This window comes from Pristiophorus japonicus, chromosome 2, assembly GCF_044704955.1.
Source record: "Pristiophorus japonicus isolate sPriJap1 chromosome 2, sPriJap1.hap1, whole genome shotgun sequence".
NCBI lineage: Eukaryota > Metazoa > Chordata > Chondrichthyes > Pristiophoridae > Pristiophorus > Pristiophorus japonicus.
This window is the reverse complement of record NC_091978.1, coordinates 58,180,880-58,208,112: the sequence shown is the minus strand read 5'-3', so window position 1 is coordinate 58,208,112 and position 27,233 is coordinate 58,180,880. Positions and strand designations below refer to the sequence as shown.

General features: G+C 43.2%; 1 protein-coding gene across 2 annotated transcripts in view; it reads right to left on the bottom strand.

Annotated features, from left to right (window-relative positions):
* The window catches only part of smad4b (SMAD family member 4b), a 119,428-nt gene that overhangs the window by 14,570 nt on the left and 77,625 nt on the right, over nucleotides 1–27,233 (bottom strand). For both annotated transcript variants that reach the window (XM_070867501.1, XM_070867502.1), the window contains exons 9-11: nucleotides 16,752–16,935; nucleotides 14,411–14,579; nucleotides 1,857–1,995 (exon numbers count right to left, since the gene is read on the bottom strand). In XM_070867501.1, the coding sequence (XP_070723602.1) occupies nucleotides 1,857–1,995; nucleotides 14,411–14,579; nucleotides 16,752–16,935 (492 nt within the window). The remainder of the gene's footprint in view (nucleotides 1–1,856; nucleotides 1,996–14,410; nucleotides 14,580–16,751; nucleotides 16,936–27,233) is intronic.

Here is a 27,233-nt window from a genome sequence, read left to right as displayed (position 1 = left end):
TTGCTTACTACATACTGAGCCCTGTTTCCTCTGTCTTACAGATTCGCTGTCTAGATTCTTGCTATCCAATTTCTGCTTTACTTCCTTCCCTTTTGAATTCGTTCTCAGGTTCCCATCCCCCTGCCAAGCTAGTTTAATCACCCCGCGAGGATATTGGTCCCGGCGCTGTTGAGATGCAACCCGTCCGGTTTGTACAGGTCCCATCTCCCCCAGAAGCGGTCCCAATGCCTCAAGAATTTAAAGCTCTCCCTCCTACACCAACTTTCCAGCCACATGTTTCTCCTCTCTATCCTATTCTTAAACTCATTAGCACGTGGCACCGGTAGGTGGCGGGATTTGTAGATGTAGGAGGGCCCCAACAGGCATGACCCCTGGATGTGGCCTGCAGCTCTTCGTTGCCGCTATTTTCTAGCAGACTGATATCAATATCTTCATATTCCTTTACCAATCACCAGTCAGAAGCTTAACTGATTCCAGGATAGTACTCTGTGGAGCAGACAGTGGATAAAAAAGTAGCTATACCAACAAATTCACTAATGAAGCATTAAGAATGTTAAATCTTTAACCAAAGAACTCCGACCATACAACTGGGAGTTGTCAGAAAGGGTCTCTACTTTTCTCCAGCATTGGTACCCTGGGGTCTCAAACTTGCCCAGGACGTACATGGTAACAAAGACCCAATCGTTGGGTGTGGGGGCTGAGGACCTAAACCAAAATAAAACAGCAAAGATCACAGACCATCACAAGGACCACGATAACCACTCTTTAAAAAAAGGACCCCACAGACTAGGGCTCTGAGCCTTCAGAATGAGATGCCCAAAAGCAAAGGACACCAACATTCCACATGCAATGCAGAATCATCTGACTTTGTGAAAGGTGGTAGCAATCGGGATGTAGCTAAGGTGGTGTAAATTAGATAATGATGCCAATTACTGATGGCAAACCATTTGTTTTTGAGTAATCAGAAGCTAAAGTAACTAAAGTAGAAACTACCATCTACACATAAACTACATCAAGATGAAAAAGGAAAACTCTCTCAACAGTCCAAACTCACAAAATACACAGGTGTGTTTGGGAGCAGAGAATATTCTTCCAACCGGAGAACACTCTGTTGCATGTCAGGATAGTTACAAAGCAGGTAGGGATACCATGTAGGCCGATGCCAACCAACATATTAAACAGTATATGAAGTGAATATTAAACAACATGCATCATTTCAAAAAAAAGAGAGGGCATTGCCACCACATAAGAACATAAGAATTAGAAACAGGAGTAGGCCATTCGGCCCCTCGAGCCTGCTCTGCCATTCAATAAGATCATGGCTGATCTTCTACCTCAACTCCACTTGCCTGCACTATCCCCATATCCTTTAATATCCAAAAATCTATCAATCTCTGTCTTGGATATACTCAATGACTGAGTATCCACAGCCCTCTGGGGTAGAGAATTCCAAAGATTCACCACCCTCTGAGTGAAGAAATTTCTTCTCTTCTCAGTCCTAAATGGCCGACCCCTTATACTGAGACTGTGACCCCTGGTTCTAGACTCCCCAGCCAGGGGAAACATCCTCCTTGCATCTACCCTGTCAAGCCCCGCAAGAATTTTGTATGTTTCAATGAGATCATCTCTCATTCCTCTAAACTCTAGAGAATATAGGCCTAGTCTACTCAATCTTTCCACATGGTTCTGCCAAAACAACAGTGAGCCAGTTGAACTCTAGTGATCTGCGGAGAATGCTAAATGAAGAATGAGAAAGTTAGGGCATCAAAAGAATGGATTTTGATAGGCAAAATGTTTATTTTCTCAACTTTATGTTTTGTGCAAAATACTGAATGCCAACTGGTATGGTAACTTACTAATTGCTGGGGCAATGCCTCCCACTGAACCTGGTCCAGGGATGTTTCCAGCAACAGCTGCTGCCTGGGCAGCGGCTGCAGCTTGAGCAGTAGCAGCCTGTTGTTGCATCTGACGGTGACACTGACGCAAATCAAACACCTGAAACACAAACAAATTGAATTTTAAAACTGCTATTTCTTCAGTGGAAAACACTGAATTATTACCTTGAAACAGCAATATTTATTTAGAAGACCTGTTCTTTTTTAAGCAACTGGAATTCTACTCACATTTGATTTCCCAAATAACAACCTTGCATTAAAATAACACCTGCAACATAGAAAAATGCCTTCCAAGGCTCTTCACAGAGGTAAAATCAGAAAAAAAAATGGTGTTCTGCCAAAGAACAGGAGGGAAGTTGTGTATCAGAGGGGTTTGAGGAGGGAATAGCACAGCGTGAATCTAGACAGCTGAAGGCCTCAATGGTGAAGAAACAGGGAAGGGTGGATGCACAAGAGGCCAGAGTTGTAGAAACACATAATTTGGTGTAGGAAGGCTGCAGGGCTGGAGGAGGTTAGAGATAGGGAGGGGATGGCCATGAAGAGATTTAAACACAAAGATGAGATGTTTAAACTAAAGGCATTGGGGGACCAGGCGGCTACAGAGCGCAGGAGTGATGGGAAAGCAGGACTTTGTGCAGGATAGGATAAAGGCTGCAGAGTTTGGGATGATCTGAAGTTTATGGAGGTGGAGGATGGGAGGCAGACAAGGCATGCACTGGAATAATCAAGCCTAGAGGTGATAAAGGCATGGATGTGAGTTTCAGCAGCAGGTGAGCTGAGGTAGGCATGGAGACGAGCGATGTTATGGAGTGGAAGTAGGCAGTCTTTGAGGATGTGGTTTCAAAAGTTCAACTCGCGATTAAATTAGAAGCCTAGGTTGTGAACTGATGTTCAACCTGAGACAGTGGCCAGGGAGGGCAATAGAATTAGTGGCGAAGGCATGGTGCTTGAGGCAGTAGCAATGGCCGAAGCTAACAGCTTCGGATTTCCCAAGGTTTAACGGGAACAAACTGCATCTCTTCCAAAACTGGATGTCAGACAAGCACAGAGAGTGTGGAGGAGTCGAGAGAGGGGATGGTTGCAGCTGGGTGCAATGAGTATACACGTGGAATGTGACTCCATATCTTTGCATGATATCACGAAGGGAAGGGGCAGCATGTTTCTTCTTTAGTTGTAGTATTTGCTGTAGAAGGTAGAATTATAGAATAGTACAGCACTGAAGGAGGGCATTTGGCCCATTGAGTCTGCACCAGCTCTTTCGAAGAGCAATCCAGTTAGTCCCCCGCTCTTTCCCCATACATCTGCAAATTTTTCTCCTTCAAGTATTTATCCAATTCCCTTTTGAAGGATACTATTGACTCTGTTCCCACCAGCATATCAGGCACTACATTCCAAATCCTAACCACTCGTTGCGTAAAAGTTTTTGCTTATGTCGCCTCTGGTTCTTTTGTCAATCACAAATCTACATAGGATATACGGCACAGAAACAGGTCATTTGGCCCAACCAGTCCATGCTAGCGTTTATGCTCCACTCGAGCCTCCTCCTGTCTTTTCTCATCTAAATCCATCAGTGTAATCCTCTATTCCCTTCTCCCTCATATGTTTGTCTAGCCTCTCCTTAAATGTATCTATACTATTCGCTTCAATCACTCCCTGTGGTAGCGAGTTCCACATTCTCACCACTCTTTGGGCAAATAATTTTCTCCTGATTTCCCTATTGGATTTCTTGGTGACTATCTTATATTGATGGCCTCTAGTTATGCTCTTCCCCACAAGTGGAAACATTCTCTCGGTATCCACTCTATCAAAACCTTTCATAATTTTAAAGACCTCTATTAGGCTTTCTTTTTTCAAGAGAAAAGAGATCCAACCTGTTCATTCTTTCCTGATGTGTATACCCTTGCATTTCTGGTATCATCCTTGTAAATCTTCTCTGCACCGTCTCCAGCACCCCTATATTCTTTTTATAATATGCCGTCCAGAACTGCACGCAATATTCGAAGTGTGGTCTAACCAAGGTTCGATACAGGTTTAGCATAACTTCCCTACTTTTCAATTCTATCCCTCTAGAAATAAACCCTAGTGCTTGGTTTGCATTTTTTTTGGCCTTGTTAACCTGTGTTGCAACTTTTAGTAATTGGTACATTTGCACTCAGAGATCCCTTTGTTCCTCTACCCCACCTTGACTCGCACCTTCCAAGTAATAAGTGACCTCCCTATTCTTCCTCTAAAATGTACTACCTCACATTTATCTGTGTTGAACTTCATTTGCCAATTATTTGCCCACTCTGCAAGTTTATTAATGTCCTCCTGTAATTTGTTGCAGTCCTCCTCAGTATTGACTATCCCCCCAATTTGGTATCATCCACAAATTTAGAAATTGTGGTTTTGATTCCAAAGTCTAAATCATTAATGTAAATTGTGAACAGCAGTGGCCCTAGCATTGATCTTTGTGGAACACCACTACCCACCTTCTGCCACTGTGAATAGCTGCCCTTTACTCCCACTCTCTGCTTTCTGTCCAGAAGCCAGCTAGCGATCCATTCTGTTACTTGTCCCCTGGCTCCGCATACTCTGAACTTATTCATTAGTCTATTATGGTGTACCTTATCGAATGCCTTTTGAAAATCTAGGTAAGTTATATCTACTGAATGACCATTGTCTACTCTCTCTGTTACCTCTTCAAAAAAATCAATAAGGTCGGTCATGCAAGATTTTCCCAATTGAAATCCATGCTGACTATTCATTATTATAATTTTCATTTCTAGATGTTCTTCTATTCTCTCCTTTAGTAGGGATTGCATTATTTTTCCTACCACCGATGTTAAGCTGGCTGGTCTATAATTCCCTGGACATGTTCTATCTCCCTTCTTAAATATAGGTATTACGTTAGCTTTCCGCCAGTCCTCTGGCACGACATATTTTTCTAACGAATTATTAAATGTGTAGTAATGCCTCTGCTATCTCTTCCTTAAGATTCTTTTAAAATGCCTGGCTGTACCCCATCCGCACCAGGGGTTTTATCCTCTTTTGAGTTAAAACATAGAAACATAGAAAATAGGTGCAGGAGTAGGCCATTCGGCCCTTCGAGCCTGCACCGCCATTCAATGAGTTCATGGCTGAACATGCAACTTCAGTACCCCATTCCTGCTTTCTCCCCATTCCTGCTTTCTCGCCATACCCCTTGATCCCTCTAGTAGTAAGGACTTCATTTAACTCCTTTTTGAATATATTTAGTGAATTGGCCTCAACAATTTCTGTGGCAGAGAATTCCACAGGTTCACCACTCTCTGGGTGAAAACGTTTCTCCTCATCTTGGTCCTAAATGGCTTACCCCTTATCCTTAGACTGTGTCCCCTGGTTCTGGACTTCCCCAACATTGGGAACATTCTTCTTGCATCTAACCTGTCTAAACCCATCAGAATTTTAAACGTTTCTATGAGGTCCGCTCTCATTCTTCTGAACTCCAGTGAATACAAGCCCAGTTGATCCAGTCTTTCTTGATAGGTCAGTCCCGCCATCCCGGGAATCAGTCTGGTGAACCTTCGCTGCACTCCCTCAATAGCAAGAATGTCCTTCCTCAGGTTAGGAGACCAAAACTGCACACAATACTCCAGGTGTGGCCTCACCAAGGCCCTGTACAACTGTAGCAACACCTCCCTGCCCCTGTACTCAAATCCCCTCGCTATGAAGGCCAACATGCCATTTGCTTTCTTAACCGCCTGCTATACCTGCATGCCAACCTTCAATGACTGATGTACCATGACACCCAGGTCTCGTTGCACCTCCCCTTTTCCTAATCTGTCACCATTCAGATAATAGTCTGTCTCTCTGTTTTTACAACCAAAGTGGATAACCTCACATTTATCCACATTATACTTCATCTGCCATGCATTTGCCCACTCACCTAACCTATCCAAGTCGCTCTGCAGCCTCATAGCATCCTCCTCGCAGCTCACACTGCCACCCAACTTAGTGTCATCCACAAATTTGGAGATACTACATTTAATCCCCTCGTCTAAATCATTAATGTACAGTGTAAACAGCTGGGGCCCCAGCACAGAACCTTGCGGTACCCCACTAGTCACTGCCTGCCATTCTGAAAAGTACCCATTTACTCCTACTCTTTGCTTCCTGTCTGACAACCAGTTCTCAATCCATGTCAGCACACTACCCCCAATCCCATGTGCTTTAACTTTGCACATTAATCTCTTGTGTGGGACCTTGTCGAAAGCCTTCTGAAAGTCCAAATACACCACATCAACTGGTTCTCCCTTGTCCACTCTACTGGAAACATCCTCAAAAAATTCCAGAAGATTTGTCAAGCATGATTTCCCTTTCACAAATCCATGCTGACTTGGACCTATCATGTCACCTCTTTCCAAATGCGCTGCTATGACATCCTTAATAATTGATTCCATCATTTTACCCACTACCGATGTCAGCCTGACCGGTCTATAATTCCCTGTTTTCTCTCTCCCTCCTTTTTTAAAAAGTGGGGTTACATTGGCTACCCTCCACTCGATAGGAACTGATCCAGAGTCTATGAAATGTTGGAAAATGACCGTCAATGCATTCACTATTTCCAAGGCCACCTCCTTAAGTACTCTGGGATGCAGTCCATCAGGCCCTGGGGATTTATCGGCCTTCAATCCCATCAATTTCCCCAACACAATTTCCCGACTAATAAGGATTTCCCTCAGTTCCTCCTCCTTACTAGACCCTCTGACCCCTTTTATATCCGGAACATAAAACAAAATAGTAAAATATTTTACAGGCACATCAATTTAAAAAAAAAAGGAAGATTGGGATGAGAATAGGGATAGATTAGTTTGATTAGTTTATTTAATATATCCCCTTTTTAAAATTTTAAAAGCTCTTATCTCATCATCCAATGTCATGCTCACCTGTTCTATCTCCCTGGTAAATATCGAAGCAAAATAATGATTTAATATTTCTGCCATCTCCCTATCGTTACCTGTGGCATTGTCCTGTCTATCCCTATTCTCATCCCAATCTTCCTTTTTTTTTTAAATTGATGTGTCTGTAAAATATTTTACTATTTTGTTTTATGTTCCTTGATAATTTAATTTCATAGTTCCTCTTTGATTTCCTAATTGTTTTTTTGACCTCTCCTAATCCCTTCGTATTCCTTCTGATCATGCATTCCTCTGCTGTCTATGTATTTAATGTATACCTCTTTCCTTATCCTCAATTGTTCCATTATGGCTATATTCATCCATGGAGTCTCATTAGTGTTCAGTGTGTTCTTTCTGTGCCCTCTCGTTATCGACCCTTCAGCCATTGGAAACAGTTTCTCTTTATTTACTCTCACTAAACCCTTCATGATTTTAAACACCTCTATCAAATCTCTCAGCCTTCTCTGCTCCCAGGACAACAACCCCAGCTTCACCATCCTATCTACATAACCGTTACCCTCATCCCTGGAACCATTCTAGTAAATCTCTTCTGCACACTCTTCAAAGCCTTCACGTCTTTCCTAAAATGTGGTGCCCAGAATTGGACAAAATACTCCAGCTGAGGCCGGACTAGTGTTTTATATAGGTTTAGCATAACTTCTGGCTTTTGTACTCTATGCCTCTATTTATAAAGCCCATATGCTTTATTAACTGCTTTGTTAACCTGTCACCTTCAAAGATGTGTGTACAATGAACCCCAGATGTCTCTGTTCTTGCATCCCCTTTAAAATTCTACTATTTTGTGTGTATGGTCTCTCCTCATTCATCCTACCAAAATATATCACCTCACAGTTCTCTACATCGATTTTCATCTGCCATGTGACTGCCCATTCCACCAGCCTGTCTATATCTTCTTGAAGTCCATTATTATCTTCCTCACTGTTTACTACGCTTCCAAGTTTCGTGTCGCCTGCAAGTTTCAAAATTGTGGCCTCTACCCAAGTCCAAGTCTTTAATGTGTATTAAAAACAGTAGTGGTCCTTATACTAAACCTTGGGGGATGCCGCTGTATACCTCCCTACAGGTTAAAAACAGCCATTCACCCAAACTCTTTGTTTTCTATCCCTTAATCAATGTTGTATCCATGCTGCTGCTGCCTCTTTTATCCCATGGGCTTCAATTTTGCTAGCCTGGTATATGGTACTTTACCAAATGCCTTTTGAAAGTCCATATACACAACACCAACTGTATCAGAGTACTCTGCCTAGTAAATGTAAAATCAAAAAGTGCAACTCAGAGAGAAAGTTTACAGAAGTTAAGACTATACTGTTATACCAACCAGATAAAGGCAGATGTGTGCACATAGATGGTCAAATGTCCTGCCACAAACTCCGTTCCCTAGCCACCGACTTTATCCTCTCCCTAGCCTGTCTTATGCTGAACCAGACTGTTCGCAACCTTGGCGTCATATTTTACCCCGACATGAGCTTCCAACCACATAACTGTGCCATAATTACGACCGCCTATTTCCACCTCCGTAACATCGCCCATCTCCGCTCCTGCCTCACCTCATCTGCTGCTGAAACCCTCATCCATGCCTTTGTTACCTCTAGACTTAACTATTGCAATACACATCTGGCAGGCCTCCCACGATCTACCCTACGTAAACCTGAGGTTATTCAAAACTTGGCTGCCCAGGTCCAAACTCGCACCCGTTCACCCATCACCCCTGTGTTCGCTGACCTACATTGGGTCCCGGTTAAGCAATGCCTCGCTTTTAAAATTCTCATCCTTGTGTTCAAATCCCTCCATTGCCTCACCCTTCCCTATCTTTGTAATCTCCTCCAGCCCCACAACCCTCCCAGAGATAGCTGTACTCCTCTAATTCTGCCATCTTGAGCATCCCTGATTTTAATCGCTCAACAATTGGTGTCCGTGCCTTCAGCTGCCTAGACCCTAAGCTCTGGAACTCCCTCTCTAAACCTCTCCGCCTCTCTACCTCTCTTTCCTTCTTTAAGATGCTCCTTAAAACCTACCTCTTTGACCAAGCTTTTTGTCATCTGCCCTAATTTCTCCTACGTGGCTCGGTATCAAATATTTTGTCATATAACACTCCTGAAGGTCCTTGGGATATTTTACGACGTTAAATACGCTATATAAATACAAGTTGTTGTTGTCCCAGATATCAAGAGTTGAGATTTAAGCCAACTAGTCCAGATTCAGCTACCAGTTAGGAAGGTAGATTTACCCAGAAGATTATCCAGGAGGAATTGATAGCCCCAACTACAGACAGAAGTTCATCTGCCTGACAGCGCAGAAGGCTAAGTTTACCAGCTCAGATGGACGAGGTTGTATACTTTCTGGAAATGTTGGTAACTACAAGAAAAGAGATTTTAATTTATTCAATGGATTGGCTATCTAATGCTGTTAACTTCTCTGCCATTTAAGGATAAATAAATCTCACCAATTTATAACAATTTCAGACATTGATCTCAACTGTAAATTTAAACAAGCAAGTTTTGTTGCACTGCTCTGAAATAAGTGAACTGCTTTTGAAACCTCTATTTATTTTGTCAATTTAACCCTACCTACTAATTATTTGCATACTCAATGCTTAACAGCGGCTAACAATAATTCCAAGGTTAATAATATCAGTTCACAACTTTGTTGTCTGACTACATCTTTGATCATTTGTAAGAAAGGGTTAATTCACTCAGTAGATTGTGCTGCTCCGGATGAGAGGTTGGTAGTGTAAATGCTAATATAATCTGAACGAGTTGATGTCAGTTTGGTGAGCCAAAGTTAGGTGTCATTGAATCCTAGGCAGAAACTGGATGCTAAACACCAGATGGTTCTGTCACAAGGAGTTCAGGTAAAGGAGTTCAGGATTTGTTTCTCCATTTAAATTATCATTTGCTTTTCTATTCTTTCTGCCAAAGTGAATAACCTCACATTTTCCCACATTATACTCCATCTGCCAAATGTTTACCCACTCACTTAGCCTGCCTATATCCCTTTGCAGATTTTGTGTGCCCTCCTCACAATTTGCTTTCCCACCCATCTTTGTATCATCAGCAAACTTGGCTACATTACACTAAGTCCCTTCATCCAAGTCATTAATATAGATCGTAAATAGTTGAGGACCCAGCACCGATCCCGATGGCACCCCACTAGTTACTGTTTGCCAACCGGAAAATGATCCATTTATCCCAACTCTCTGTTTTCTGTTAGCCAATCCTCTATCCATGCTAATATATTATCCTCAACCCCGTGAACTTTTATCTTGTGCAGTAATCTTTTATGTGTTACCTTATCGAATGCCTTCTGGAAATCCAAGTACACCACATCCACTGGTTGCCCCTTATCCATCCTGCTCTTAACATTCTCAAAGAACACCAACAAATTTGTCAAACATGATTTCCCTTTCATAAAACCGTGCTGACTCTGTTTGATTGAATTATGCTTTAACCAAATGTCCTGCTACTGCTGGACTCCAGCATTTTCCCAACCACAGATGTTAGGCTAACTGGTCTATAGTTTCCTGCTTTTGGTCTGCCTCCTTTTTTAAATAGGGGCGCTACATTTGCGGTTTTTCAATCTGCTGGGACCTCTCCAGAATCCAGGGAATTTTAGATGGATATCAGAATATTCTTCTTCACACACAGAGTGGTCAACGCGTAAAATAAATTCTCAGATACTGACCATTTCCAGCATTCATAAAAGACTAAACACTTCCTATATCATCTGTCTCTGCTGTATTCTAAATATCAAATGGAAAGACAGTTTCTGAGACTGAAGTACATGAGAAAGTAACATTGCCAAGTCTACTAACTTTTCTCAAAAACACTGGTGGATTGGTCATCTATAATCAGATGGAAGATGGGCATAGTTCAAAGGATCTCTTGTATGGGGAATTTGCAGATCCTTCAAGGCTTCTGGGACATTTCTTTATGTTAAATAAATACAAGTTGTTATTGCCGATTCTCATTCTTTCGACAGACAACAGGTGTCAGACAAAAGCAGTTTATTTTCAGCAAAAATAACTACATAGAATAAACTGATAATAAAGGTGTTACCAATATGAATTCTGGCTATTGTTACAGCCATCATTACAATGGCTGCAGTGTATACTATCTACAGGATGCACTGCAGCAACTTGCCAAGGCTTCTTCGGCAGCACCTCCCAAAGCTAGAACCTCCACTACCTAAAAGGGGATGGGCAGCTGGTGCAAGGGAACACCATCACCTCCATTTTCTCCTTCAAATCACACACATCGTGTATTTATATAGCACCTTTAACGTAGTAAAACGTCCCAAGGCGCTTTACAGGAGCATTATCAAAAGTTTGCACCAAGCCACGCAAATCTAGAGGTAATAAAGGGTTTAAGCAGCAGATGAGTTGAGCTAGGGGCGGAGTAAGCCGATTTTACGAAGGTGGAAATAGGCGGTCATAGTGATGGCACGGATGTGTGGTCGGAAGCTCACCTCGGGATCAATTATGACACCAAGGTTGCGAAGTGACAGCCTCAGCCAGTTGCCAGGGTGAGAGATGGAGTAGTTAGCTAGGGAATAGAGTTTGTGGCAGTGACCGAAGACAATGGCTTCGGTCTTCCCAATATTTTATTGGAGGAAATTTCTGCTCATCCAGTACTGGACAAGCAGTGTGACAATTTAGAGTGGAGGGGTCGAAAGAGATGGTGATGAGGTAGAGCTGGGTGTCATCAGCGTACATGTGGAAACTGACGCTGTGTTTTTGAATGATGTCACCGAAGGGCAGTATGTAAGATGAGAAATAGGAGGGGGCCAAGGATAGATCCTTGGGGGACACCAGAGATAATGATGTGGGAGTGGGAAGAGAAGCCATTGCAGGTGTTTCTTTGGCTACGACTGAATAGATAAAAATGGAACTATCCCTAGTTGCCCACATCATCCCAACTTGGACATATATTGTTCGTTCTTCATTGCTGCATCAAAATCCTGGAACTCCCTACCTAGCAGCATTGTGGACTTCACAATATGGGCTGCAGTGGTTCAAAAAAGCGGCCCACCACCACCTTCTCAACGGCAACTAGGGATGGGCAGTAAATACTAGCCTCATCAGCGGTGCCAATATCCTATGAATGAATATTAAAAAACAATGTTGTTTATAGCTGGAACCTTAGCACCCTTGTACTTTTGTATCAGCTTGGCTAAGTTGATAGCAACTTAGTCTCAACTCTGAGAAGGAAGATCGTTGGTTCAAGACCAGTACCCGAGTATCTCAAGTTTTATAAGAATATAAGAAATAGGAGCAGGAGTAGGCCATACGGCCCCTCGAGCCTGCTCCGCCATTCAATATGATCATGGACTCAGTCCACTTCCCTGCCCGCTCCCCACAACCCCTTGTTCCCTTATTGGTTAAGAAACTGTCTATCGCTGTCTTAAATTTATTCAATGTCCCAGCTTCCACAGGTCTCTGAGGCAGTGAATTCCACAGATTTATAACCCTCAGAAGAAATTTCTCCTCATCAAAATACGAAATGGGTGGCCCCTTATTCTAAGATTATGTCCCCTAGTTCGTGTCTCCCCTATCAGTGGAAACATCCTCTCTGTATCCACCTAGTCAAGTCCTCTCATAATCTTATATGTTTCGATAAGATCATCTTTCATTCTTCTGAATTCCAATGAGTAGAGGCCCAACCTACTCAACCTTTCCTCATAAGTCAACCCGCTCATCTCCGGAATCAACATAGAAACATCTAAATTAGGTGCAGGAGTAGGCCCTTCGAGCCTGCACCACCATTCAATAAGATCATGGCTGATCATTCAACCTCAGTACCCCTTTGCTGCTTTCTCTCCAGACCCCTTGATCCCTTTAGCCAAAAGGCCCATATCGAACTCCCTTCTGAATATATCTAACGAACTGGATAACAACTTTCTGCGGTAGAGAATTCCACAGGTTAACAACTCTCTGAGTGAAGAAGTTTCTCATCTCTAAATGGCTTACCCCTTATCCTTAGACTGTGACCCCTGGTTCTGGACTTCCCCAGCATTGGGAACATATTTCCTGCCTCTAACCTGTCCAATCCCTTCAGAATTTTGTATGTTTCTATGACATCCCCTCTCATTCTTCTAAACGCCAGTCGATCCAATCTCTCCTCATATGTCAGCCCTGCCATCCCGGGAATCAGTCTGGTGAACCTTCGCTGCACTCCCTCAATAGCAAGAACACCCTTCCTCAGATTAGGAGACCAAAACTGAACACACGATATTCCAGGTGTGGCCTCACCAAGGCCCTGTACAACTGCAGTAAGACCTCTCTGCTCCTACATTCAAATCTCTAGCTATGAAGGCCAACATGCCATTTGCCTTCTTCACTGCCTGATGTACCTGCTTGCCAACTTTCAATGACTGATGTACCATGACACCCAGGTCTTATTGCACCTCCCATTTTCCTAACCTAGTGAACCTTCTCTGAACTGCCTCCAAAGCATGTTCCATGGAGTGATGCACTGTCAGGGGCGTCGTCCTTCCAATGAGAAATTAAACTAAGACCCCACATATCTCTTCTGGTCATTCAGGTAGATATAAAAAAATCCCAGAGCACTATTTAAAGAGAGAGGCAGGAGATCCTCTCCCTGCCCTGGCCCACATCTTTCCTTCAATTAATAATAGATTAATTAATGATACCTTCAATTGTCTGTACGATATTGTTGTTTGCAAAATGGCTGTTTTCATTTGGCTACAAACAAACAGTGACTATACTTCAAAATAATTTATTTTATCTGAAGCATTGGGACAATCCCAAGAGATGGAGGGAGGGAGGAAAGGAAAGAGACAGAACGGAAAGGAAAGTAGGAGAAAGGAAAGGAGGAAGGGAGAAAGGAAATGAAATGAATGGGAAAAAGGACCAGAAATGAAAGGAAAGAACAGGAAATGAAAGGACGGAAGAAAGGAAGGACGGACAAAATGAAGGACAGGAAGACGAAACTAAGGAAGGAAAAAAGGAAGGACAAAAGAAAGGAAGGAAGGACGCACAAAAAGGGAGGAAAGGAAGATGGGTGAGTTCACCAATGACCTTGAAGGAAAGAAACTTGCCATCCTTACCCAGTCTCAAACCAACATGGCTGACAGTTAACATCCTTCTGAAGTGGCGCAGTTTGCCACTTCATGGCAACTAGGGATGGGTAGTAAATGCTACCCTTACCAGCAACACCCACATCCAGAAAAATGATTAAGAAAATAAAAGTGAGAAGCTGTCAGTATAGTCCCAAAGTTTGTTAGGTGGTCTGTAAATTCTGCATTAAAATATTTTTTTAATGTCAACAAACACCAGAGATTGAACCTGGGATCATCTCCCTTGAGAAAGCTCAAGATATGCCATGTGGAATGTACCCAATGATTCATTCAAGAACAGGGACTTGGAAGTGGAGAGGAAGTCAGAGGCGGACTAGGGCAACAAGAGATAGGGGCGATAACAATAAGGAAAAAAAAGGAGAATAAGTGTGAATTCTTGACTGTTGATATATATTAAAAGTTACTCAACTCAAAAAAAAAAGTTTTGAATGTATCCTGCAGATGAAAACCTGAGCGAGCAGTTAATCCAATTTAACCAACCTTAATGTATGCACTTGGGTAAATCTTGTGAACTGCATCGCCAGGAGCACGCCCAGCTTCTCGATCCAAGTAGTAGCTCTGCACAAAGACGGCATGATCGCTCAAACATCGTACCCAGACATCTCCTTCCCCTTTGCACTCCAGCTGCACACCTTTTCCAATATGCAACCTGACAGCAAAAACAAAATCAAGTAGTAAAGAGATTTGCTTATAATGGAAGAAATATAAGCAGTATTAATAGAATTGCAATGCTGGTGCTCACAGACCTAAGAATCAGAAATATTATGCAGCCCTGTTTGTGCCAATTATGTAAATTAATGAGAGATTTTACACACGGTTAAAAAAAAAAGAGCAAATGTGGAATCTGCTACTCTGTGAATTGTTCCAATTTAGCCAGCCATGCATAAAATAAGCTAGTCTTACAGACTTGAGTAATTTCGAAGATCATCTTTTCAATACAATTAACTGTTTTGATAAACATATTTTGCTATTTGTTTTATTTGTAAATATACTCAGAATATAAATCACAATTTTTCCTCTTCAGATATTCTAAGCTAGTGCATTAAAACAGTACCACACACACTTTCAACAGAGACAAACAGCCAGGAACCTGCACTCAAGAGTCTGATTGTGATTTAAAGAACCTCCACGCTACCTGACTTCCTTTCATTTCATCCACCACTGCCCCTCCCAGCGCCAATCATTTCCGTTGTCCTAATTAACTAAAGAATATGGTGCATAAATTTCAATTAAATTGTCAATCCAGGACTCCTAGCTCCTCAACTGATCTTCTACCAAACTTTTTTGTGTTGCTTTGTAGTTTTAAACATTTTCCCATTTATCAAAAATTCAATGCAGTCAAAAAATGTAAACGTTACAAATGTGGTGTAATTTTGCTAACTGACTTGAAAACGAATAGCTTTCCCATTACATTGCAAATGCACTGGCTGTGGACCAACCGCTAACGGGAAGTCTCATTTAGTGTTCACCTTCGGAAAACAGTCAAAACAGTGCTGGTTGGGAATAAAGTAAAGAAACAGAGTGTACTGCCAACGCTCTCAGGGGATGCTGGTCTGTTTTGTGCATCTGGTTGGGACCTGCAATCTGGGTAAAACACGTTAGTTTTCCTGATTTAGTCAAGCAATGGTGTCAGCGTCAATAATTGTAAGGACTCTTTTCTGTTTTGGGTTCTGTAATCTGATTGATGCAAATGTAGTTCGTGCCCAAACAAAGTCAGCAGAAATTGAGCCATTTAATTCTTACAGGCATAAAATTTAATATGTGGGTAGATATAGATGTTTTATAACTAATTATTAATTTGTACGAAAAAAAATTCCTCAAAACCATGTGCAACCCATTGCTCCCAAGCTGAAGTAGCCAAATAGCCAGACACGTATGCACTCGTTCACACACAAATTTCATAGCTATATATTATTCCAAATATTTGGATTAATAAAAAAAAAGGCTTGCATTTATATAGCAGCTTTCATGACCTCAGGACGTCCCAAACACTTTTCTGCCAATGAAGTGCTTTTGAAGTGTAGTCACAGTTGTAATGTAGGAAACGCGGCAGCCAATTTGCGCACCAGTAATGCAGAAAAAATATTGCAAAATGTTTCACAGAAGCACCCTCTTAGGAGATGTGAGCAAAAGCTTAGTCAAAGACATGGGTTTTAAGGAGATTCTTAAAAGGTGGTGAGGGAGGTGGAGGGGTTTAGAGAGGGAATTCCAGAGTGTCAGGCCGAGGTGCCTGAAGGCTGCCATTGGTGGCCAAATGGAAGGGGAGGTGCAGAAGAAGCCAGTGAGAAAAGTGGAGAGTTCAGGGAGGGGTGGCATTGTAGAACGAGGTTACAGAAATAGGGAAGGCCAAGGTCATGAAGGTACATGTTATTTTATACTGAAAAAAAAAACACTCGCCAATATTATACGTGGTCCATCGGTCTGGAACTGGAATGCTCATATCGGCTGAGATTGCATTAACGTATAACAGCAGTGGAGGATGGCTGTACAATTCGAAACACAATTTCCCGAGCACACAGGAATTCCTCTATGAGCCCTGGACCAAGCTGACCGTGCAAATGTATGCTGTGTTAATACAGCTACATCAATACCACCAGCGTCACACTTCTCTCACTGAAAGTAACAGGAACTATGCTATATAGCTTTAGACAGGAGGTGTGGAGATTCCCTTTGAAATGTTCCTGAATCCAAAGCCATTAGAAATTTACACCAAGTAAAAACAGAATTTTTCTGTAATGTTTTATTTTGAAATACAATACAGAATTCAAATAATTTGCAACCAAGACATTCTTCCACCCCTTCCCGCTCATTTTTTTTTTACCTGGCTCTTTCAATGGCTTCCGTTCTATGAACATTGGAGAGTTGGCCCAGACAGAAGCGGTCACCCCCAGAGGGATCCACGTATCCATCCACAGTAACCACAGGGCAGCTAGATGGCACCTTGAATGTTTCTCCCACCTGCACGTCCATCTCGAAGTAAGCAATTGAACACCAGTATTCAGGAACTAGAAATTGGATTACACACATAAATCAAACCTTAACATTGCATACTTTGATGTATTTAATTGTTAATACTGCTAGATACACTAAGCTTTCAACAAGAAAAAAAAGTTTATTTACTTTGTACCCCAATTGACAAATGTAGAGCCTGCTATTCTACAGGTTTAAAATTTTCATATATCTGAAACTGTGAAAATCGCAGTGTCGCAAAATATTTGGGACCACAGGCCTATTGGTTGAGTAGCACAGAGAGTACAATTACCTATTTTAAAGATGTATTTGAAAACTATACATTTTTTCTCTCAATTTGAATGCAAACAAAAATACACACATAAATAGATTGGATAGGGTGGATGGTTTTCATTGGAACAGAGGAAGTTGATTGAGGTTTGTAAAATTATGAGGGCACCGTGGCTGGCTCTGCTGCACAGGAGGGCAGGAAAAAGAGTGGGAGAGCATTAGTGATAGGGGATTCAATTGTAAGGGGAATAGATAGGCGTTTCTGCGGCCGCAACCGAGACTCCAGGATGGTATGTTGCCTCCCTGGTGCAAGGATCAAGGATCAAGGATGTCTCGGAGCGGGTGCAGGACATTCTGAAAAAGGAAGGGTGAACAGCCAGTTGTCGTGGTGCACATTGGTACCAACGATATAGGTAAAAACCGGGATGAGGTCCTACGAGACGAATTTAAGGAGCTAGGAGCTAAATTAAAAGGTAGGACCTCAAAAGTAGTAATCTCGGAATTGCTACCAGTGCCACGTGCTAGTCAGAGTAGGAATCGCAGGATAGTTCAGATGAATACGTGTCTTGAGCAGTGGTGCAGCAGGGAGGGATTCAAATTCCTGGGGCATTGGAACCGGTTCTGGGGGAGGTGGGACCAGTACAAACTGGACGGTCTGCACCTGGGCAGGACCGGAACCAATGCCCTAGGGGGAGTGTTTGCTAGTGCTGTTGGGGAGGAGTTAAACTAATATGGCATGGGGATGGGAACCAATGCAGCGAGACAGAGGGAATCAAAAAGGAGACAGAAGCAAAAGACAGAAAGATGAGTAGAGTAAATGTGGAGGGCAGAGAAACCCAAGGCAAAAAGCAAAAAGGGCCACTGTATAGCAAAATTCTAAAGGGTCAAAGTGTAATAAAAAGGCAAGCATGAAAGCTCGGTGCCTCAATGCAAGGAGTATTCGGAACCTAGGAGAGGGCCCTGAGCTAGTTAGAGTGGGTGAGAGCTCAGATGAACAGGAGCCCAAGAAAGAATGCAAAAGGCAGGAGGCAACAGAGCAGAGTAGCACTGGGGTAAGTGTAAACCACAAAGTGATAGGAAGGGACAATATGTATGAATATAAAGGGGCTGCAGGAGGGGTCAAAACTAAAAATCATGGTTTAAAAACTAGTATTAAAACACTCTACCTAAACGCACGCAGCATTCGAAATAAAGTAAATGAGTTGACGGCACAAATCATTACAAATGGGTATGATTTGGTGGCCATTACAGAAACGCAGTTGCAGGGTGGCCAAGACTGGGAATTAAACATACAGGGGTATCTGACAATTCGGAAAGATAGACAAGAAGGGAAAGGAGGTGGGGTAGCTCTGTTAATAAAGGATGATATCAGGGCAGTTGTGAGAGACGATATTGGCTCTAATGAACAAAATGTTGAATCATTGTGGGTGGACATTAGAGATAGTAAGGGGAAAAAGTCACTGTTGGGCATAGTTTATAGGCACCCAAATAATAACTTCACGGTGGGGCGGGCAATAATCAAGGGAATAATGGAGGCACGTGAAAAAGGAACGGCAGTAATCATGGGGGATTTTAACCTACATATCGATTGGTCTAATCAAATCGCATGGGGTAGCCTTGAGGAGGAATTCATAGAATGCATACGGGATTGTTTCTTAGAACAGTATGTTACAGAACCTACAAGGGAACAAGCTATCTTAGATCTGGTCCTGTGTAATGAGACAGGAATAATAAACGATCTCCTAGTAAAAGATCCTCTCGGAATGAGTGATCACAGTATGGTTGAATTTGTAATACAGATTGAGGGTGAGGAAGTAGTGTCTAAAACGAGCGTACTATGCTTAAACAAAGGGGACTACAGTGGGATGAGGGCAGAGTTGGCTAAAGTAGACTGGAAACACAGCCTAAACGGGGGCACAATTGAGGAACAGCGGAGTACTTTTAAGGAGCTCTTTCATAGTGCTCAACAAAAATATATTCCAGTGAAAAAGAAGGGCGGTAAGAGAAGGGATAACCAGTCGTGAATAACCAAGGAAATAAAGGAGAGTATCAAATTAAAAACTAATGCGTATAACGTGGCCAAGGTTAGTGGGAAACTAGAAGATTGGGAACATTTTAAACGACAGAAAAGAATGACTAAGAAAGCAATAAAGAAAGGAAAGATAGATTACGAAAGTAAACTTGTGCAAAACATAAAAACAGAAAGTAAAAGCTTTTACCGATATATAAAACGGAAAAGAGTGACTAAAGTAAATGTTGGTCCCTTAGAAGATGAGAAGGGGGATTTAATAATGGAAAATGTGGAAATGGCTGAGACCTTAAACAATTATTTTGCTTCGGTCTTCACAGTGAAAGACACAAAAACCATGCCAAAAATTGCTGGTCACGGGAATGTGGGAAGGGAGGGCCTTGAGACAATCACTATCACTAGGGGGGTAGTGCTGGACAGGCTAATGGGACTCAAGGTAGACAAGTCCCCTGGTCCGGATGAAATGCATCCCAGGGTATTAAAAGAGATGGCGGAAGTTATAGCAGATGCATTCGTTATAATCTACCAAAATTCTCTGGACTCTGGGGAGGTACCATCGGATTGGAAAGCAGCTAATGTAACGCCTCTGTTTAAAAAAGGGGGCAGACAAAAGGCAGGTAACTACAGGCCGGTTAGTTTAACATCTGTAGTGGGGAAAATGCTTGAAGCTATCATTAAGGAAGAAATAGCAGGACATCTAGATAGGAATAGTGCAATCAAGCAGACGCAACATGGATTCATGAAGGGGAAATCATGTTTAACTAATTTACTGGAATTCTTTGAGGATATAACGAGCATGGTGGATAGAGGTGTACCGATGGATGTGGTGTATTTAGATTTCCAAAAGGCTTTCGATAAGGTGCCACACAAAAGGTTACTGCAGAAGATAAAGGTACGCAGAGTCAGAGGAAATGTATTAGCATGGATAGCGAATTGGCTGGCTAACAGAAAGCAGTGAGTCGGGATAAATGAGTCCTTTTCGGGTTGGAAATCGGTGGTTAGTGGTGTGCCGCAGGGATTGGTGCTGGGACCACAACTGTTTACAATATACATAGATGACCTGGAAGAGGGGACAGAGTGTAGTGTAACAAAATTTGCAGATGACACAAAGATTAGTGGGAAAGTGGGTTGTGTAGAGGACACAGAGAGGCTGCAAAGAGATTTAGATAGGTTAAGCGAATGGGCTACGGTTTGGCAGATGGAATACAATCTCGGAAAATGTGAGGTCATCTACCTTGGGGAAAAAAAAAAAACAGTAAAAGGGAATATTATTTGAATGGGGAGAAATTACAACATGCTGCGTTGCAGAGGGACCTGGGGGTCCTTGTGCATGAATCCCAAAAAGTTAGTTTGCAGGTGCAGCAGGTAATCAGGAAGGCGAATGGAATGTTGGCCTTCATTGCGAGAGGGATGGAGTACAAAAGCAGGGAGGTCCTGCTGCAACTGTACAGGGTATTGGTGAGGCCACACCTGGAGTACTGCGTGCAGTTTTGGTCACCTTACTTAAGGAAGGATATACTAGCTTTGCAGGGGGTACAGAGACGATTCACTCGGCTGTTTCCGGAGATGAGGGGGTTACCTTATGATGATAGATTGAGTAGACTGGGTCTTTACTCGTTCGAGTTCAGAAGGATGAGGGGTGATCTTATAGAAACATTTAAAATAATGAAAGGGATAGACAAGATAGAGGCAGAGAGGTTGTTTCCACTGGTCGCGGAGACTAGAACTAGGGGGCACAATCTCAAAATACAGGGGGAGCCAATTTAAAACCGAGTTGAGAAGGAATTTCTTCTCCCAGAGGGTTGTGAATCTGTGGAATTCGCTGCCCAAGGAAGCAGTTGAGGCTTGCTCATTGAATGTATTCAAATCACAGATAGAGTTTTAACCAATAAGGGAATTAAGGGTTACGGGGAGCGGGCGGGTCAGTGGAGCTGAGTCCACGGCCAGATCAGCCATGATCTTGTTGAATGGCACACCAGGCTCGAGGGGCTAGATGGCCTACTCCTGTTCCTAATTCTTATGTTCTTATGGGCCTAGATAGAGTGGATAGGAAGGACCTATTTCCCTTCGCAGAGAGGTCAATAACCAGGGGGCATAGATTTAAAGTAATTGGTAGAAGAATTAGAGGAGAGTTGAGAACTTTTTCCACCCCAGACGGTGGTGGGAATCTGGAACTCACTGTCTGAAGTGGTAGAGGCAGAAGCCCTCACCACATTTAAAAAGTTCTTCGATATACACCTGAAGTGCTGTAATCTACAAGGCTACGAACCAAGCGCCTGAAAATGGGATTATGCTGGATAGCTCTTTCGGACGAAGTGACAGGATAGACCAAATGCCCTCCTTCTGTGCCATAAGATTCTGTCATTCTAAAATAATGCGAAATAAGTTATTAATTCCTGAACCTGAATTTAATATGATGGGATGAAAGTCTTGAACAAAATGTAGAGTGCAGGCAGGTTCACACCTTGCATGCTGCTCTCAGCACTCATGATTCGAATCTGCTCATAACTATTTATATATTTATTTTAACAGAGTTTTACGGTTGAATACATACATAGATATTTCTTCAATGGAAGCTCGAGGAATAACAACTCATCTCCGAATAGGCAACTTACAGCCTTTCAGACTCGATTGAGTTCAACAATTTTCGATCATAACCACTTCTCCCATTTTCTTTGCACAGCAGGTGCTGTTATGACTCCGATGTTTCCCTTTACACCACCTTGAGACCCACCTTCCGTTTCTGTACTTGTCCCATTAGCACCCCCATTTGCATTGCACTATTTATTCACTTCTGTCATTTAGTCATTTCTACCTGCCACACCATCACAGCCTCACCTCCCGCCTTTCCCTGCCTGCACTTGCTTAAAAACTGTTACACCTCTAACATGGGAGCGGTAGCATCGTGGTTATGTTACTTGACTAGTAATCCAGAGATCTCGACTATTGATCCAGAGACGCAAATCCCTCAGCTGAGGAATTTGAATTCAGTTAATTAAGTAAATCTGGAATAAAAAGCCAGTACCAGTAATGGTGACCATAAAACTATCGGAGTGTCTGAAAAAACTGCCCTTTAGGGAAGGAAATCCGTTCTTACCTGGTCTGGCCTGTATGTGACTCCAGACCCATAGCAATGAAGCTGATTTTTAACTGCCCTCTGAAATGGCCTAGCAAGCCACTAAATTTTCACAACCGCTATATAGAAACATAGAAAAGAGGTGCAGGAGTTGGCCATTCGAGCCTGCACCACCATTCAATATGATCATGGCTGATCATGTAACTTCAGTACCCCATTCCTGCTTTCTCTCCATACCCCTTGATCCCTTTAGCTGTAAGGGCCACATCTAACTCCCTTTTGAATATATCTAACGAACTGATCTCAACAACTTTCTGTGGTAGAGAATGCCACAGGTTCACAATTTTCGGTGAAGAAGTTTCTCCTCATCTCGATCCTAAATGGCTTACGCCTTATCCTTAGATTGTGACCCCTGGTTCTGGACTTCCCCAACATCGGGAACATTCTTCCTGCACCTAACCAGTCCAATCCCGTCAGAATTTTATATGTTTCTATGAGATCCCCTCTCATTCTTCTAAATTCCAGTGAATATAAGCCTAGTCGATCCAGTCTTTCTTCATATGTCAGTCCTGCCATTCCGGGAATCAGTGTGGTGAAACTTCGCTGCATCCCTCAATAGCAAAAATGTCCTTCCTCAGATTAGGAAACCAAAACTGCACACGATACTCAAGGTGTGGTCTCACCAAGACCCTGTACAACTGCAGTAAGACCTCCCTGCTCTTATACTCAAATCCCCTCGCTATAAAGGCCAGCATGCCATTTGCTTTCTTTACTGCCTGCTGCACCTGCATGCCTACCTTCAATGACTGATGTACCATGACACCCAGGTCTCGTTGCACCTCCCCTTTTACTAATCTGTCACCATTCAGATAATAATCTGCCTTCCTGTTTTTGCCACCAACGTGGATAGCCTCACACTCATCCACATTATACTGCATCTGCCATGCATTTGTCCACTCACCTAACCTGTCCAAGTCACCCTGCAGCCTCCTAGCATCCTCCTCACAGCTCGCACTGCCACCCAGCTTAGTGTCATCTGCAAACTTGGATATATTACATTCAATTCCTTCGTCTAAATCATTAATGTACATTGTAAATAGCTGGGATCCCAGCACTGAACCCTGCGGCACCCCACTAGTCACTGCCTGCCATTCTGAAAAGGACCCGTTTATTCCCACTCTTTGCTTCCTGTCTGCCAACCAGTTCTCTATCCACGTCAATACATTATCCCCAATATCACGTGCCTTAATTTTGCACACTAATCTCCTGTGTGGGACCTTGTCAAAAGCCTTTTCAAAGTCCAAATACACCACATCTACTGGTTCTCCACTCTACTAGTTACATCCTCAAAAAACTCTAGATTTGTCAAGCACGATTTCTCTTTCATAAATCCATGCCGACTTGGATTGATCCTGTCACTGCTTTCCAAATGCACTGTTACATCTTTAATAATTGATTCCAGCATTTTCCCCACCATCGATGTCAGGCTAACTGGTCTATAATTCCCTGTTTTCTCTCTCCCTCCTTTTTTTTTTTTTTAAAAAGTGGGGTTACATTAGCTACCCTCTAAACCATAGGAACTGAACCAGAGTCTATGGAATGTTGGAAAATGACCACCAATGCATCCACTATTTTTAGGGCCACTTCCTTAAGTGCTCCGGGATGCAGACTATCAGGCCCTGGGGATTTATCGGCCTTCAGTCTCTTCAATTTCCCTACCACCATTTCCTGACGAATAAGGATTTCCCTCAGTTCTCCCTTCTCGCTAGACCCTCGGTCCCCTAGTAGTTTCAGCAGGTTATTCAGGAGGCTACGAAAAACAATAATAATAATAAAACTGGATAGACCACTCGGCATCGACCTCGGCACCAGCTTCGGATACGACAACCCAGCCCAGTCGACCCGACAAATTCCTTCTACTAACAGCTGCCAAAACAGGGAGAGCTGTCCCACACTGGATTGGGTCTATAATGGATCCATTGGCAAGGATCACGGCCTGCCTGTCGTCGTGGAGCAGGCGGAGGATGTTGACAAACTTTTGGGGGTATCCGAAACAAGGGAGGACGCTCCATAGACCCTCGTGGTTGAGTGTCAAAGGTCTTTGTAAGGTCGAAAAAGACCAGTTATGAGGGCTGGCGCTACTCCCTGCATTTTCCCTGCAGCTGTCGCGCTGCAAAGATCATGTCAGTTATGCCCTGTAGGGGACGAAATCCACACTGCGACTCCGGGAGGAGCTCCCAGGCCACAGGGAGAAGGTGGTTGAGGAGAACTCTAGCGACAACTTTCCCAGTGGCTAATAGCAGGGAGATTCCTCTGTAGTTGCCGCAGTCGGACTTGTCCCCTTTTTTAAAGATGGTCACGATCACTGCATCTTCGAGATCTCCCGGCATGCTCTCTTCCCTCCAAATGAGAGAGATGAGATCATGCATCCGCTCCAACAGCACCTCTCCGCCATACTTTAGAGCCTAAGCAGGGATTCCATCTGCTCCCTTAGCCTGGTTATTCTTGAGCTGTTTATGGCTTTTCCTACCTCGTGCAATGTTGGGGTTTCACTGAGGTGGAGGCGAGTCGCATGCTGCGGGAGGAGTCGAGAACACTCGAGTCAAAGGTAGAGTCTCTATTGAGGAGGTCTTTGAAGTGCTCATTCCAGCGGGCCCTATCAGCCTCGGTGTCCTTGATGAGCATTTACCCGTTCTTGGCCAGCAGCCTTGGGCGTTTGGACCGAAGGTGGCCTTGACTGCGATTTAGAATCCTCGCAGATTGTGGTGTCGGCCAGTTGTTGTATCTCCTGTGCTTTCTCCATCCACCACCTGTTCTTTAGCTCCCAGGTTTTTTGTTGGACCTCAGCCTTGAGCCATCTGTAATGTTGTTTTGCTGCTCCCGAGTTGGGTTGTTGCTTGGGGCTCAGAAATGCTCTGCGCTTGCGATCTATTATTTCTTGGAACTCCTGATCATTTTCATCAAACCAGTCCTGGTGTAATCTGGTTGAGTGACCAAGTGTCTCTTCACAGGCGCTGGTCATGGAGGCCTGGAGGGGAGACCAAGCACTGTGGGCATTCAGCATCTCAGGGTCATCAAGGCATGATCGGTTAGCTGTGAGGTGCTGGATATATAGGGCTCTCTTAGCTGGGTCTTTAAGTGCCCTGGTATTGACTTTTTTGCGGCACTGCTTCTGCTGTCCCCTCTGCTTTGGGGCTATGTTAATGTCGATGATGGATCGGATTAGGCGGTGGTTCGTCCAGCAGTCGTCAGCTCCAGTCATGGCGCAGGTGATGCGCACATCCTTGTGATTTCTGGCTCAGACGATGACGTAGTCGATAGGTGCCAGCGTTTGGAGCAAACGCAACCTAATAAGCAAGCCTAGAATTTTTTGTGCACAGCTGGTACCACTCTTGCCTGAATCAGAAGGTTGTGGGTTCAAGTCCCACTGCAGGAACTTGTGCACAAAATCTAGGCTGACACTCCAGTGCAGTACTGAGGGAGTGCTGCAGTGTTGGAGGTGCCATCTTTTGGATGAGACATTAAACCGAGACCCCAGCTGCTCTCTCAGGTGGACGTAAAAGATCCTATAGCACTATTTCGAAGAAGAGCAGGGGCATTGGGCCCAAGTTTGCCCCCAGGGTTAGAACGGCGCACCTCCGTATAGTGTGCCGACGTTTTAGAACAGAGACGGCGCCTATTATTTACCTTGGTATTCTCCCCTCCATCCAGTCGATCCAGGCCCTTGGAGCAGCGCAGCAGAACGCGTGGAAGGCGGAGCCAGGTCCCGGCGCTGAACACAGTGCCGGGACCTCTGCACATGCGCACTAGAGTGTGCGCGCATGTGCAGTAGCTCCTCGCAGCCCAAGTCTGTGCAGGCTGCGTGGGAGGGGCCCGAAGCACGCCGCCCCTTGCCCTGGCCGAATGGGCTCCCCGGGCATTGAAAATTGGAACTCGGGCTTCCCTCCCGTTCAGCTCCCCCCACCCCCCTCCCGTTCAGCCTCCCTCCTGCCCTTCCCCCTCCCCTGCCCCTCCTCCCTCTCCCGCAAAAAGTGTAACAGCCTTCTCTCTCTGCCAAATTTAAGAATCCTGTATATGAAATAATTTAGTGTAGTCGATCAACTTCCATTAATATTGACAATCACACCTAAAATGGGGTAAAATGCTCAAAAACAAAATTCTAAAAGATTTATAGCTACAATTGTTTATTTTCTCCATATTGAACAATCATCACTTGATCCCACCGAGAGAAGAAATCTAGAATGCTGATTTAAACTCTTATTTCAAAATCATGGATGCTGGTTCTGATCTATGGGTGCACTGTGATAAGATAACTGATAGGCTGGACTCTGAGCAGCACAGAAATTAAAGAAATTGATCATTTTATAGGCCGGTTCCCATTAATGGCATTACTTTTACTTAGAGCACAATGAAAAACCAAAATGTCGCTGTGAGGAATTGGAAGAAATGTTAACACTTATTTCCCCTATTGTAAGGAATTGACTATTGAAGATATAGTGCATTACATCAGGTTATATCATAGTTTAATTATAACCTCTTAGTTCAGCTTCCTCACACTGTTGGGTTCACAGTAAACTTCTTCAAGCCAGTTTTTCGGTAATGGTTTAATTTTGATAAGGGCTACTGATGGCAACACTAATTTATTCAGCAAACTACATTTAAATATATGAAAATCCAAACTTATCTAAATTATGGCCCAAGACTAATTTGGGGTAAATTCAAAATGATCACCTATGCACTTTAGAATTAAGAGGTGGGTGGCTACTACTGAGTTCCAAGGAGAGAAGCAAATATAACTCATGCATTTCATTACACCAATTCAGTTCAATATCTATGTAAAATTGTCAAACTCAGATTGCTATTGCTTCAATTATAACTAAAATTGAAGTGAGATTATAACTTTTATTGCTGATTATGCTTTGAGAGATATGTAGGCTTATTTAAACCATGTCATGTAC